General features: G+C 37.2%; 1 protein-coding gene across 2 annotated transcripts in view; it reads left to right on the forward strand.

Annotated features, from left to right (window-relative positions):
• Positions 1 to 4,263: 4,263 nt before the first annotated feature.
• LOC140164723 (leucine-rich repeat-containing protein 43-like) overlaps positions 4,264 to 15,624 on the forward strand; it is a 28,172-nt gene continuing 16,811 nt past the window's right edge. For both annotated transcript variants that reach the window (XM_072188079.1, XM_072188080.1), the window contains exons 1-5: positions 4,264 to 4,451; positions 9,746 to 9,800; positions 12,315 to 12,508; positions 13,469 to 13,579; positions 14,567 to 14,700. In XM_072188079.1, coding sequence (XP_072044180.1) covers positions 4,350 to 4,451; positions 9,746 to 9,800; positions 12,315 to 12,508; positions 13,469 to 13,579; positions 14,567 to 14,700 — 596 coding nt within the window. In that variant the 5' untranslated portion in view covers positions 4,264 to 4,349. The remainder of the gene's footprint in view (positions 4,452 to 9,745; positions 9,801 to 12,314; positions 12,509 to 13,468; positions 13,580 to 14,566; positions 14,701 to 15,624) is intronic.

A 15,624-nucleotide genomic window follows, 5' to 3' on the forward strand; every position in this document is an offset into this window, starting at 1 on the left:
TTTAAAAGTTCTAGGTGTAGGCCTAGATGTAACAATATTAGTTAATATACAGCATCATATGGTCAGCAGAAGAAAATGACATCACCTATGATGTCATATCAGTGTCCTTGACCGGGGTCCTTACTCCTTGACCACTGAACAGCGTGATATCATGTTGATAACAGATCTATAGACAAAATCTTCATCATATCACAGATTCTCAACAATCTGTGATCATATGGACCATATTGAAAGTAGTTATCTACCATATCCTGTGTCGTTTTATGGATAAAAATGACTCAAAATGTTATTGATGAAATGGTTGCTATCACATCAGTTTTGTCTTTTCAACGGGAAAAATTCGATGCAAAATAAAGTTTTTAGGGCCTAGCTATAATATGGGCATAATTTATGCATGTAGGCCTATAGTATTGAACAATGTACCCCATTTGACATGCACTTATAGATAAATAAATTGTCTTACTTTATTAATTTAATAACTTCTTTATTATAAATAAAATGACACATAACTTATGTGAAGTCACTTTCTATCTTTTTTATTTGATTCATAAAATTACATTCAACAAAATGATTGAAGAGAAAACACACAAGGCACTAGGCAGACTGTTATAGAATGGAGTAGGTAAGATGCCATGTCCATAGCTTCGCAGGAGTTTCCGACTAGCAATCAACATGATCAGCACATTCAGAAAAACACAGTTTAAGAGTGAAGATTGTAGTGAGTAATCAGTCCTTTATAAATGTGCTGGCTTATAGTAGGCTTAAACTATACATTGCGAATTAATATCAAGTTATTTTAAAATAAAATGTACATAGTATGTAAGTTAACTCAAACTGGCAGTGTATTTGTGACGTGGTATATCGAAAGCAGTCAGGGGCGTAAATCCGTTTGTGAAAGTGGGGGGACACACTGACAGTGGGGGAAATCAATAAATACAGTAAAAAATGGCCGCGAAGCGGCTCATCGCGTCAGCTTGCGCGATGCAGGGGGTGTCTGAGGGGGATGTAAGTAAGAAACTTTTGCAAAATGAATACCTAATTGAAGCGATTTGATGGCCCATTTTGGCACTATTAGTGTGTAAAATTTTAGTTTAAAAAAGCCAAAATTTTTTGAAATGATGGTCCATGAAGCCTTTCGTGGAAAAGTTTTCCCTATTATTGTAGGCCTATAAATTACATAAATTGGCAAATGTGGAAAGCAGAAGTGAAAATGGCTACTTGTTTACCCACTACGCAGGGTGTCTAATTAGTGTGTAAAATTTTAGTTTAAAAAAGCCAAAAATTTGTGAAATGACGGTCCATGAAGCCTTTCGTGGAAAAGTTTTCCCTATTTGAGATTTGAAATTCACAAGTTACTAAAGCATGCATGGATTGATGTTGAAATCAGCATGTCATGAGTCCATCTTAATAGGCCTACTGACTTTTTTTTGGTGATAAAATGTGACAGGCCCTGCATATAGACGGGCCCGCAGGAATTTTCACACGCTTATGGGCCGTAGACCCGCCTTCACGCAATGTCTAAAATAACCACAGGCCTATATATAACCGACTGTGCGGTTTTTGTAGGCATGGGCAGTGATTGGCATACTCAATTACATGCAATTTAACCTTTCTCTTTTTTTTCTTTTTTTCTCCCCTTTCTCTTCTCTTTTCCTTTTTTTTTTTTTTAGTGGTGGGGACCAAAAAGTGGGGGGGACATTTGATATTGTGTCCCCCCCACTTTAAAAAGTGAGGGGGACGTGTCCCCCTGTCCCCCACCCGATTCACGCCCTTGAAAGCAGTGAAATCGGACATTCCTAAGCGAAGATATTGAGTTTGTAAGTTCTGGTATTACAAAATTGGAAATTGAGATATCGTGGGTAAAAAGCTGAAAAGACAAAAAAAAAAAAAAATGAAGTAATGAATTAAAGAGTTGACATGAGATTAGGAATTAATGTTTTCTGCTGTTTCAGTGTACATGTTCTCATCGTTGATGGTTTGGTGGACTGCCATGTAACATGGATGTAAGCGTGATCACATTGACCAAAACTAATTACAAGATCTCTTCTACATTGAGGCTGGCTTTCCCTTTTAAAGGGAATTTTTATTGTTTGGTTTTTCTTACCTGAATTTATTTTGTTACTTATATTGAAGGTCAAGGAGAGGCAGCAAATTAACAAAATTGTTTAGATTTGCTGTGATGCATAATACAGGTATATTATTATCACTTGTTTTGGGGGCCAAAAGTGGACTGAGCTTGATGGTTAATGCTGTATGCACTGGTGCATGCAATATTTACAAAATATTAGAGTGGAGCAAGGGAAAATTGTAATTTATTTACAGATTATTGAGTGATTTTTTGAGTAACTGCTAAAAAAAAACCCGACAGAGTTGACAGAGTTTGCGGGAGAGTTTTTTTACAGATTATTGAGTGATATAAAACAACTATAGTATAGTAAAATACATACTGGGGTAACTAAGTAAAAATGTGACAACTTAGTAGCAGAACCATTAACTTTTTTGTTATTTTTGAATTTCATCATCATTTTGACAAGGCAAGGGGCGCGGCTGCTTCCCTTCACTTTTTTTGGACTGCGTGGTTGCCATTTTGTCAAACCCGACCCTTTTTTAAAAGTTGCCTCTCCCCTTGCACCCTTCGGAAATAGCAAGCCCGTATATTTGCAATTTAGGATTAAAAAGTCTCTAATCCCAATAATTATTTGAGAGCATGTTGAACAAAAAAAATCAGGTTTGGTCAAATAAGTCCAAATTTTGGAAAGAGCCCTGTCCACTTTTTACAAAATCACCCCAAAAAGGCCCAATTTTTCCCCCAACAAAATCCTGCATACCGGCCTGGAAAACAGTACCGTATCTCAAAGTGAGAATCCATGTGACGTGCCCAAAATGATCACTTGAGAGATTAAAAAAAGTTTTATCAAATTGATCTCTTTTCATGTACCTACTTTTAACCATATAGGCCTATGATAATTGCTATTGCAACACAATGTCCAACTCCAATGACCAGTGGGCCTAGCGCCTAATACCGATTGTAGGCCACATCCATATTTCAAAATCGCTTTTCCTGGATCTTGGATGATACCCGCCAAAATACTTGTTGAAGGGTGGTTTTCCCTATCAACGTGCATGGGTTCATCTACTCAGGCAATGATCAAAGTCAAAGACACAAGGTATATTTATTAATGTCTTTTAATGAAGTAACCATTCTTGTTAGTAGAGAGGCTCATTGGTATCAGTGTGTTCAGTCCTGAGATCAGAGATCGACTGCCCACTAGATCATCTAGGCAGCCCCAACTCCCTGGGCGTTTCCAAACTAAGTTTATATTATTATTCTCTCATTAATATGATAAGAGGCCACTTAAGATGTGTTGGTAAACACATTATCATGATGTTTTGGGAGGTCTGACTACCTCTTTGCTCATATCATGAGGAATCACGACTGGTTATTAGACTGATCTTAAGTGACCATTCATATGATAATGAAGTGGTTAGCACTACTGGCCTTCTTAGTTTGTCCACTTAGAATGTTGGTGCTACCTAGCAAGCTTATCAATTATTCATGACTCTTATTAAATCTGTTTATGATTTGGGTCTTCATTGGTAAGTACCATGATTCCTAAAACAATGGAATCATGATACCAATTAATATTCAGCCCATTTCTGGTCTCTTACATACTCATGGGGAGTTTGAAACTGCAGACATATAAAGTTTTGTCCTGGTATTCCGGGCCAGGCGGCAACTTGTCCCCCTGCCTAACCCCCAATTCCCCCTGTAGGTACGCCTCTGAATCAGAATTTTATGAGGCCCATATGTCACAGGTGAAATTGACCAAAGTTGACCAAAATTTACGAAGTGGACCACAAATTTCCATTAAGCTGCCTAAAACATTTTGCAAAGTTCAGTGTCCAAAGTTGTGTGAACTTGATTGCTTTTCCTTACAAGGTGAATTGTTTGAAAAGTTTTCTGAGCTATAAATTTGACTTACCAATATTGATTGGACTTCGTGATGATGATTGCACACAAGTCACAAGTGTGCGTCATACGTACTAAAATGATCTGTATCATGATGGTAAGATGGACTACTACTATAAAAGTCGGCTATAAATAAAGCTGATCACATAAGCGAGGTTTCTATTTAAGGTTTCTATAGACACAGTGTTGCGTTTCACACATATTTACAGTGAGGGATTTTAAACAGGGGAATTCCCAATCCCATCGCGCCCTGCGTTTCCCTAGTTTGCAACCCGTCGTCCAGCATGAAACAGCACGTCACCGACAAAAAATATGGCGGACCGTTGCTACAACAAATGATTTTTTTTTACTCGCAGCGGAAGCGATAAACTTCATCTGAATGATGATGCCTGTTGCTTCAAGAACAGATGCATTTACTGCTTTTCAAAGTCAACTACGGACACTTTGTTTAAATGAGTTTCCGTGTGGCAGCGGATCGTGGGTGGGTATCTGTCAGCTCGTCCAAATGCGTCGTGATGAATTCAATTTTTAAGCTTACCTCACTGGCATAGACTGGATTATGCACTAATCTCAGTTTCCCACGCGTTTGAATGGGAATTATTTTGTCTACTCACCACATGTTTGGGGAGCACATTTCTTCAATATTTTGACAAGTTGACATCAAATGTTCTACTCTTATATTGTTTGGCAATAATGTCTTTTGCCAAGTTGTAATTTTGTGTTTTTGATCGCAAGATCGGGTATTTTGATTCCCGATTCGAATTCTGCACCCTTCACAAGGGTGCAGAATTCGGCAAAACTTTGACGATAAGATGGGTACTAAGTTGACCAAATTTTCAGATATATATGTCTGTGGCAGACTGTGCAAATTGTAGGTATCCCAGGCAAACCTTAGGCTTAGTTAACACATTTGCTAGTCAGCGAAATTTGCCGAGACTGGGGCCCAAACACAATGCATATTTTACATAAAAATTTGAATTTTTTTCGAGAATAGGTCGGTGAAGGAAACCTACATAAATATGTTTTCTATACTTCACTTGACCCATGATTTTTTATGGTGATAATCAAGTCCCAGCAAACACAAAAGGGTCATTCCATGTCAATTCAACAGATTTTTCAGAAGTTTCCCGCACTACCCTCTCAGAATTTCTTTAAATTTCACTTAAATGTTATACCTATAGCCATTAGAAAAACCCACAAGTTTTAGATCTCTAGCCCTTATCGCTTTTTTTCCCGTGGTGGCCGATCAAAATTGGGGTGGGGGTCTATTTTTACCATCAAATCTGACATTTGAAATAAATGGAAGTTTTAAAGGGGTCTAATTGGTTAAATTATATTAGATAGAGACTTGGAAATGGCATTATTTATCAATTTGGTAGTTAATTTCATGAAAATGAAAAAAAAAAAAAGGATTGCGTACATGCGTGTGGAATTGCCGCGCCACTGAAATTGCGCAATATTATGCATGCTGTTTGCCAAAATGCAAGTTTGACCCCCCTAAAATCCCACTTTCTGACAAAATTCATCTATTTAATATTTATGAATGTTAAGATCATGTTTAAAATGTCACATCTACAGATTTTTATGAACATCAGTCATTTATTTAATCAACCCCCTCCTCGAAAAGTTGGAAAAAATCATATTTTTTCCGTTTTGGGGGGGTCAAAATCCAATGTGGCCAAACTTAGATTTTTATTTTTATTACTTTATTTTGTAGAGAAAAGTGTCTATTGTAATATCCACCATGTCCCAGCAAGGGTATTTGCCTCCTTGATAGCAAACGGAAAGGCCTAAATTTTTAGCCTAAAGTTGCAGAATTCAGCAACCTTTCACTCAAATTTCGCAAAATATGACAAAGTATTTTGACAAAAATTTTTTTTTACTCTTACCAACTTCCATGATGGAATCAGCAGCATCTGAAATGCACTCACACAAGTTTCTATGAGACATGTCAGGTGATCCCCATTGAAAAAAAAATTATACTTGTGAAAGGTTGCCAAATTCGGCAACTTGAGGCTAAAATTCAGTTATTTTTGTGTCAACTTTGGCCTTCTTGTTTGATATGAAGGAAACAAATACCCGCTCTGGGACATAAAGGATATTACAGAAGACATTTTTCTCTACAAAATAAAGCAATAAAAATGAAAATCTAAATATGGCTACATTGGATTTTGACCCCCCTAAAAGAGGACAAATTCTGATATTTTCCGACTTTGTGAGGGCGCTGTTCATAAAGTAAACAACCAACGTTCACACAAATCTGTAGAAATGACATTTCAAACATGATCTTACCATTCATTAATAATAAAAAGATCAATTTTGTTAGAGAATGTGATTTTAGGGGGGTCAAACTTGCATTACTGCACACATCATTCAAAGGTTGCCGAATTCGGCAACCTTGCGTGTATGTGATTTGCAACAAAGTGTCAACTTTGGCCTTTTCGTTTGACATAAAGGAGGCAAATACCCGCGCTGGGACATGGTGGATATTATAAAAGATAATTTTCTCTACAAAATAAAGTAATAAAAATGAAAATCTAAGATTGGCCACATTGGATTTTGACCCCCCCAAAAGGGAAAAAATAGGATATTTTCCAACTTTGTGAGGGCGCTGTTCATAAAGTAAACGACTAATGTTCATAAAAATCTGTAGATGAGATATTTTAAACATGATCTTAACATTCATAAACATTAAAAAGATGAATTTTGTCAGAAAATGTGATTTTAGGGGGGGTCAAACTTGCATTTTGGCAAACATCATACGTAATATTGCGCAATTTCAATGACGCGACAATTCCACACGCATCTCATAATGCATTTTTTTTTCATTTTCATGAAATTGTCTACCAAATTGATTTATCCCTTACGAAAATGAAGGCAAAAAAAATGTGTGCCGAAGCGTGCTGCACGCTTAAATAAGTGTGCAAAAGTGTGCAGAAGCGAGCAAGAGCGTGTTCATGTGTGCGAACTAGCCATGTGCGTGCAGGCAATGCACGCAAGTATCAATTGCACACATATTTGCACATATAATAAACTGTGCGCTGCACGCAACTTGCACATTTTTCCCTGCACGCATTTTTTAAGTGTGCAGTGCACGATTTGCACACCTAATATTCTCTGCACGCAAACTTGAAGCGTGCAGCGCACGATTGACCACTTGCACGCATAATTGCAGGAAGCAGCAGTGCAGTATGGGATATCAGAGGTCACCAACTGCCAAGGATCAGAGAAGTGCTAGCTCCTCAGAAGCTCCCAATAACTTTGAAAATTTATAAGTTTGAAGTGTATTTTAGGGGTTTTCATCATTGTCTTGTTGATGTTGAGCATATCAAGAATTGTCTCTGCAAGAAAAATCGAATTGCGTAAGTTTCAAAAGTGTTTTTTGCGATTCTTTTCCCCAGGAAACCATAGTCTATGAGGTTAGTGTTGAATTCAGCAGACATGCATGAAGTGTATAAATACCTGTATATTATCATCAGATCCTGCACGCGTGCAGCTCCTGCAAGCGGCAAGCTCCTGCATGCGTGCAGCTCCTGCACGCGTGTAGCTCCTGCATGCTATATAAGCGTGCAGACTGTGCATGCATGCGCATGCGTGTTTTTGGAAAAAAACACGCATGCAGGAGCTGCGCTTGCAGCTTCTGCACGCGTGCTTGCAGCTTCTGCACGCGTGCATGCAGCTCCTGCAAGCGTGCAGCTTCTGCACGCGTGCATGCAGCTCCTGCAAGCGTGCAGCTCCTGCATGCATGCAGCCCTGCATGCGTGCAGACCGTGCACGGTGCATGCATGTGCATGCGTGTTTTTTCAAAAACACGCATGCGCACACTTCATATGCACATGTGCGACATGTGTGCGCATTCATGCTGCACGCTTACAAAAAAAGCGTGCCATTTTCGTAAGGGATATAGCCATTTTCAAGTCTATAGCCAATATAATTTAGCCAATAGACCCATTTAAAACCTCCATTTATTTCAAAAGTCAGATTTGATGGTAAAAATAGACCCCCCACCCCAATTTTTGATCGGCCCCCACGGGAAAACGATAAGGGCTAGGGATCTAAAACTTGTGGGTTTTTCTAATGGCTATAGGTGTAACATTTGAGTGAAATTTAAAGAACTTCTGAGAGGGTAGTGCGGGAGCCATCTGTTGAATTGACATGGACTGACCCAAAACGTTTTCGACATCATTCGCAAAAGGTTATCAGAAAACGTTTAAATGTCCGGTTATATAAAGGGTATAAAACGTTTTCATATTAAAAAACATTTTTTGATAATCTACTGCTCAGCAAACAAAAATGTTTTGCAGAAAATGTTTAAATGTCGGGTTATAAAGGGTACGGTATAAAAACGTTTTAATAACATTCCAAAAACATTCTTGAAAACTTGACACAAAACATTCTAAACAGAATGTTATTTTGGGGTTGAAAAAAATATTTTGCGAAAAATGTTTGCCCAAAATATTTTCAATAACGTTTTAAAAACGCTTTCATGACCTTTATATAACCCGACATTTAAGGGGGTTCGAAACGATGTTTCTGGAAAACAGAAACTGAATTTAGAACCATTTGAATAGATTGAATAAGTTAAGCTAAATACACTGAGCAGAATAGTTTTTGTTTGAAGGAAATCGGACATACGGTTGTCAAGATAAACATGTTTTTAGTTTCTTTGTATTCTATTGTTTTTGCCAAAAATAAAAAATAAAATTATATTGATGAAGTTAATGAGGAAAATTGGCAAAATGTGCTCATGAATATTCATATTTGCCAATATTATACCAATATCTTATGAATAAACCTTCATACTACTTTTATTTTATATGATTTTGACATGAAACTTTGCCAATGTGTTTCTATGGCCTAAAACATTAACATGTGATTTTCCCGCCCATCTAATTTGCATATTTGCATAATTAATTAGCATTATACTTAAACTGGAAGCCCCGCTTGGCCAGTTCGCCACTGAAGAACTGACTTACACCTGTTACTTTGATGACAGACTGAACAGTGGATGATGGGTCCTATTCTGTACCGGTACTTTATAAAATTCCTTCAACAATTCCCCATACATATTTATGGTAACAGCCTTATATATGTTGGACAGAGGACAATGTATAGGCCTAATACTTGTACTACTTGAAACTCAAATTTCCTGTTTCCTGTCATCCGCACATGTTATGAAATTTCACTCGCATTGTGAACCAAGAATTTAAAAAAAAAGTTATTATTTGGTAAAATTGTATTTTAGAATATTAATTTTTCCTAAATCTTTTAGTTTCTTCATCGTCAAAATGAGCTGCAAAATCATTTCAGAAGCAGCCTGGAATACACAATTCAGTCTTCAGCTTCAGCATTCAAAATAAGGGGCGTAAAAATTGAACCAAGCAAAGAACAGAAAATCCTAGTTTTGTTGTTCCACTGGAAAATCTGGTTCACAAATATACATCCAGCTCCTTGAGTTGAGTGCACTTTCATTTTAGTGTCCCATCAAATTTTCAACCCTTGACATTTTAAAGGCAAGGGTCCGACCCTTGTATTTTTTTCTTATTTCGAGGCCTGTTTGGCTTCCTTGGTCGGCTTCATGCAAACACTCATTTGAAAAATGTTGTGGTGGGGTTTAACTTTTAGTTTAAAAAAGTGCAGGGTTGAATTTAAACCCCTCTGAACATCTTTTTGGATTCAATAAATTTGATGCATTGAAACTAGTAAAACAGATTTTCTGCTTGTAAGTTTGATTTATTAAATATTGCTTTCTGCTGGATTTGTTTTCCTTTGCAGCGCACATCAACTGAGAAGAATGTTTCTGATACACGTTTTACTGTAACTTTAAAAGGTACTATTACTATTTAAGTTAACTTTAACACAATAATTGTTTTTAAAAGTTCACTTAGTGAATTTGTGTTGTGTGTAAATAAAATTACAATTCAGTTTCAGTTTTATTTACCAATTGAATCATATAAATCAAAACAAACGGTATTACAATGGAGGGATGACCAAAAAAGAGCACAAGGCTCGTACAAGTTTGGCCACCCTGAAAGAAATTTATAAGAGAACTACTAATACTTAAATACTACGTACAAAGACGAGAGACATTATGAAGCGACAAAACTACAATATGCAAAGCGAGACAGGACAACACAGGTGAGACAGACAAATATGTTGGCAATGACGATATAATCATGATAATAAAAAGATGGTTACGAGACTTAAAGTCACAAGAATATTGATTGGATATCAACATGATCTATAAGTAAAACCCCAAGCAATCTAATTACAACTCATATTGTGATACAAGAGAATCTTTATATACAAGTTACTAAAACATTTAACGGTGTTACAGTATACAAATATTGACTGCTATGAGGGGCATGGTTAAAATTATAGGCCCAAGGTGATCTCAAAACCATGACTATGCCCGGTGAAGCCTCGGGTATAGTCATGGTTTTGAGATCTGTGGCCTATAATTTTAACCATGCCCTTAATAAAAAGCAGTCAATATTTGTTTTCTACCTAAATCTTAAGATTCTTGTCATCTGTTTGGTTAAAAGCATCGAATTTGGGAAGAGAAATTAATAGTTTCAATGCGAACGGCACACATATTACAATCTGCGATTTCTGCGTAATTATAGCGTGTGAAAACATTAATGCGTGCGTAATATAATTTTACGCTGGGAAAACGCGCAGTTTGATCGTGACGCACGTGACCGGTCCATAGTTCATTTCCATGGACCGGTCCATAGTTCATTTTGCGGCCATAGTTAATTCAATGACTGCACTTTCAACCAATCAGATGACAGGAATCTATATATGAGGTATATAATTACGAATATTGAGATCAATAACATTCCAACTTAATGGGCCCTGTCTTTTAATTGTGTTATTTGCAAGATCTGTTCTGAAGTTGTGAGGTCTATACAATTCAGCTGACCTGGTTCCATAAGAATGGAAGGTATTAGGCCAATTCCACCGTTATGGACGTTACAGATACATGCAACTTGCAACTTTTAAATGAATAGCACACATGTTTGCTGTTAGGATAACACTTTATTTCTTTGTATGCTACTAGTACACACTCTAATGTTCAATATAATGAAGCAATTTTGTTTTGGCTTTCTTAGTTAATTAGCTACAGAAATTAGAAACGAGTGTTACGGACGTTACGCGAAAGTGCCTGCTATTTTGACAGATGGTACATATCCTTAAATCTCCATTCAGTTCTGTGTTTTTTTCTGTTAACTATATTGGGCAAGCCCTGACTCCATTCTATGTAAACATGAAAAGCAAGTTTGAAATTAATACTCCTGTATCGTCCTACACTGTTAATTTAGTGTTACGGACGTTACATTTTATCTCAAATGTAACGTCCGTAACGTTTTTCATAATGAAAAAAAACTGTGTGCTGCCTCAGATTTTTTCTTTACTATCTTGAAGTAGGTCTGACATCAATCTATGGAGGCATCATTAGCAAATTTGAAATGAATGCTCCTGTTTTGAGCAATAATGTTCCAAAATTTTGTTACGGACGTTACAAAAGGCACTTTTGGCATGGAATTGGCCATTACTCTTCTTAAAATAATCAGTGAAAATATTTGGGAGTAAACCACTTTTGAACTTATACATAAAGAGGGAAATTTGATGTTTGTGAATATCATAAACTGTAAGTGTATTTAATCTCTTAAACAATTACTGATTAACGGAGTATGGATTTTGTGATTCTAGCATCCTTTTTTTTTTTGGTATGTTTGAGTAGAATCAGTAGATATTCAAAGTTTATTCTCAAAATTCCAGTTGATTCTGATTTTGAATTGCAGGTTATATGCATATGATTACTTTTTACATTGCTCAAAACAGGCCACTGTGCAATATAATTTCGAAGGTTTCATTTCTGATGGTATCAATAGCTCAACTTTTTTTTAGAAAAGTGGGGATGAAGCTATGATCACAGAATGCCCCTTAAGTTGACAAAAAATGTAACGGCCTGTATTACGGGCTCAACCTACCCTTTTGCATTTTGAGATAATTTTTTTGAAATTTGGCTAAAATCATGTAAAATCAGCCATATTTTGGCCAAAATTTTGACTGAAAATGTTTTTAAAAATTCAGAACATTATCAAAATATTCTTTTTGCAACAAATCATCATATTTTTCAGACTTTTCAAACTGTCAGTGATATATCAGGTCTCTTTATCCAGAAGAAAAAAATTCTGACCGGCTCACCCTACTTGAAAAGTCTGTCTGCAAAGCATGTCAGTGATGTGGGTTTTTTTGTTGTTGTCTTAAGGTAATAAATATTTTTCAATTGTTGTTCCACCCATGCTCAAACCACTTTTTTATTTGTTTGTTTCAGATTATGGTGCTAATAAAGAACAGGAGGAAGCGCTTGAGGAGTTTGTTACTTCAAAGTTTTCTCCATATAGCGTAGATTACAGTTGGAGTGATGAAGCTAAGGGATTACGGGAAATTGCTGTCAAGAGTCCTTGGCTTATAACAGAAGATTTCATTCACAATCATTTCAAAACTCTAAGAATAGTTGATAAAAATGTAAGTACGGTATATGATATAAAATGGTAGTGTAAATTGATGAATTTTAACCACAAGGGTGGTGCGCGACTGCCCGTGGCCCATTACAGTGGCTAAGGTCTTTGACTCTGATGCAAGAGGTCCCCATTCCTGGTGGAGCAAATATCACAAATTCATTATCCGCTCTCCTTTAATTAATATGAATCAGGTGCAGTGAATGACAAAGACCTCACAGCCAGTTCTGATCAGGGTAATGCCTAGCTGTCCATGGAAGAATGGTGTCTGCATGACATTGAATGATATATGTAATACCCATGTTGAAATCAAAAAACAACAAAGTAGTGTAAATCATACTTGAGTTGGGATCTTCATTTTAAGGCTATAAATAAATCACCTCAATTTTAGATCTAACAATGTAGTTGCCATGATACAAGGTGTGCAATAATTACTGGCTCAATGTGCAAACAGTGTCCCCAGTATGTGTGAGATGATAAATCGTCCCCACTCTACTTGCCGTATAAATATCCTCTGTTCATTTTTGCACATGCTAAATATTGGAAAATCTAATTACAAACCTACAATGGTTTTTTACCTGCCAAAATCGTTGTCCCCTTCTCTTATGCCTCACAAAACCCCTGCCCCTGTATTCAGGAAGGTCTCCAGGAGGTCTCCGACTTTTTTCACATGCAAGTTAGGTATCCCAAAACTCTGTTCTGTGAAACTCTATAAGCATTTTAGGGAAGTATCCTCCTGGATATCTTCCAGAAGCTTTTGAGAGACTTTTTTGAACTATATCTCCAGTAAGACTATGATAACAAACCAGGTTCTGGGAGACTTCTGGCACTAGCTTCTGAAAGTCTCCTAGAGCTTGCAGAATTTAGAACGACCCCAAGTAAAAGCTGATGTCTTTTAATTCATGAATATCAACTTCTTCAATCGTAGCATCAATTAATTTTGCTTGTTTTCGTTTTCTTTTGATAGGTGCACCATCTTGACACTGGACTACTAAAACTACCTTATCTTGAAGAACTGACTGTCACTGCCAATCATCTCACTACTGTACATAGTCAAAATATTCCTAAAACTGTTAAGGTAATTACTATTTTTATGTCAATATTATTGAACCTAAAATGGTTGAAAGAAAATCAAGTTTGTCCTATTAAACAAATCAAGTTTGCAAGAGTGAAGTGGGTGTAGTCTCAAACACCGGCAGATCCAGGACTGCTTCCCCAGTGTTCGAAATATGCCTCAAAAAGTTACAGGCCAGCCGGGCTTGATCTTAAAAAGTTACCGGCCAGCCGGGCCGGCAACTAGATGCCAGTCAGAAAAGTTACCGGCCAGGCCAAAAAGTTACAGGCCAATGGCCGGCTGACCGGCCCTATTTCGAACGGTGTGCTTCCCCCAGGGTGCTGTAAAGTTAGTGACCAAAACGGGGGTCTAGTAGGTCTAGTGGGCAGTGCCCCACATGCCTAGGGAAATTTTGCATTTCTGAACTCAATTCGTGCAAACATTTTTCTTTCCACTCTCTCTCTCTCTCTTTTTTTTGTTGTGATTCATGCCCTGGGGTGCTGCAGCCACCAAAGCACCCCCCCCCCCCATTCCGTGCATGGTCTCAAATATGACTTCCTCATCAGGCACTTCCAAATACAGGGATCTTTAATTTAATATTGTGGGTCTTAACACCTCTTCATTTGCAACCAGTGGCAGCACCAGAAATTTATGGTGGCATGGTGGAGGGAAAGTGAATTTCAGAAATTCAGGGAATCAAAAATGTGTAAACTTTTCTAATATTTGGCATTTTTTGCCAAAACAATTGTAATTTCAGTGATTTTTTTATTCAGACTGAGGAGGGCAAAAGTGATTATGAAATATTTTTGGTGTAATATGATAAAACTCTTCTTCAGGAAGATGGGTCATTGGATGACCGTACTATAAAAATATGGGTATATATACACACAAAATGATGGCACTGATTGAGTCAGCATGTATAATGCTTCATGAGTATCCCCCTCACACATAACTTACCTCCAGCAACACTGTTGTATAATTAAAATGTCCTTCTTTTTTTCTCCAATGTAGGTTTTAGAGTTAGTAGCTAATAAAATAGATGATTTGGAGCAGCTATGTGAGGATCCACCTCCAGAACTGCAGCATTTAGGTCTTGGGTTGAATAACATATCAGCTTTACATGATTACATCACTGGAGCCTACTGGTAAGTGGCCATGCCTAAGCTCTTAAAGAGGAAGTCCCGCCAGAGCAGTTCTTGGGTGAATCAAACATATAAGTCAGTGACAAGGTTATCTCTGAATTTGACAGGTGCTAATTGATGCAATGATATTAAAAACATCAATTAGCACCTGTCAAATTCAGAGATAACCTTGTCACTGATTAATTTGATAACCAGGCAGGATTGGTTCACCCCAGAAGAACTGCTCTGGTGGGACTTCCTCCTCACACACACATCACAAGGGAATACACACCACCAGTCAGTGGCGTAGCATGGGTCATCATATTGGGGGGGCAACAACCATGATTGGGGGCACGGGTCTGATTGGGGGGGCATAAGCTGTTTTTGGCAATTTTCCTAAATTTTCTAAATATTGCAATCAATGGGGGGCCATGTGCCCCCCATTGATGCTACGTACGCCACTGTCACCAATTATACAGTACCCTTTACTGTGCAAAATTGCAGCTATTCAAATTTTTTCAGCTATAAAGCAACTGGTTACTTCCATTCCATTAAAGGCCTATATTCATTGATCCAAGTGAAAATGTAAAAAAACAATCAATATCTATAGGTTGTCAAAAAGTGAAGGATAAGTCATTAAAATTGTCACCGGATATTTTTTGAAATGAAAAATTTTGAATGAGGTCCCATGCAAATACTTGCAGGTAAATTAAATTTCTCTACTTAAATAGAGAAATTACAGATTCATGTAAAATTTCGTACCTGTTCGGCTTTTGGCTTAACCATTAATTAGCATGCTATGTTAGTATATCTATGATGCTAATAAACATGCCAAAATCTTGATGATATTTAGAATCTTCTGGATGAGCAAATCACTGAATAGGCCCCAATAGGCGTACAGACCATTTATGTGAGTGCCCCCCCCCCCCCTTTTAGGCCTTTAAGACA

The sequence above is a fragment of the Amphiura filiformis genome, chromosome 11 (assembly GCF_039555335.1).
Source record: "Amphiura filiformis chromosome 11, Afil_fr2py, whole genome shotgun sequence".
Lineage (NCBI taxonomy): Eukaryota > Metazoa > Echinodermata > Ophiuroidea > Amphilepidida > Amphiuridae > Amphiura > Amphiura filiformis.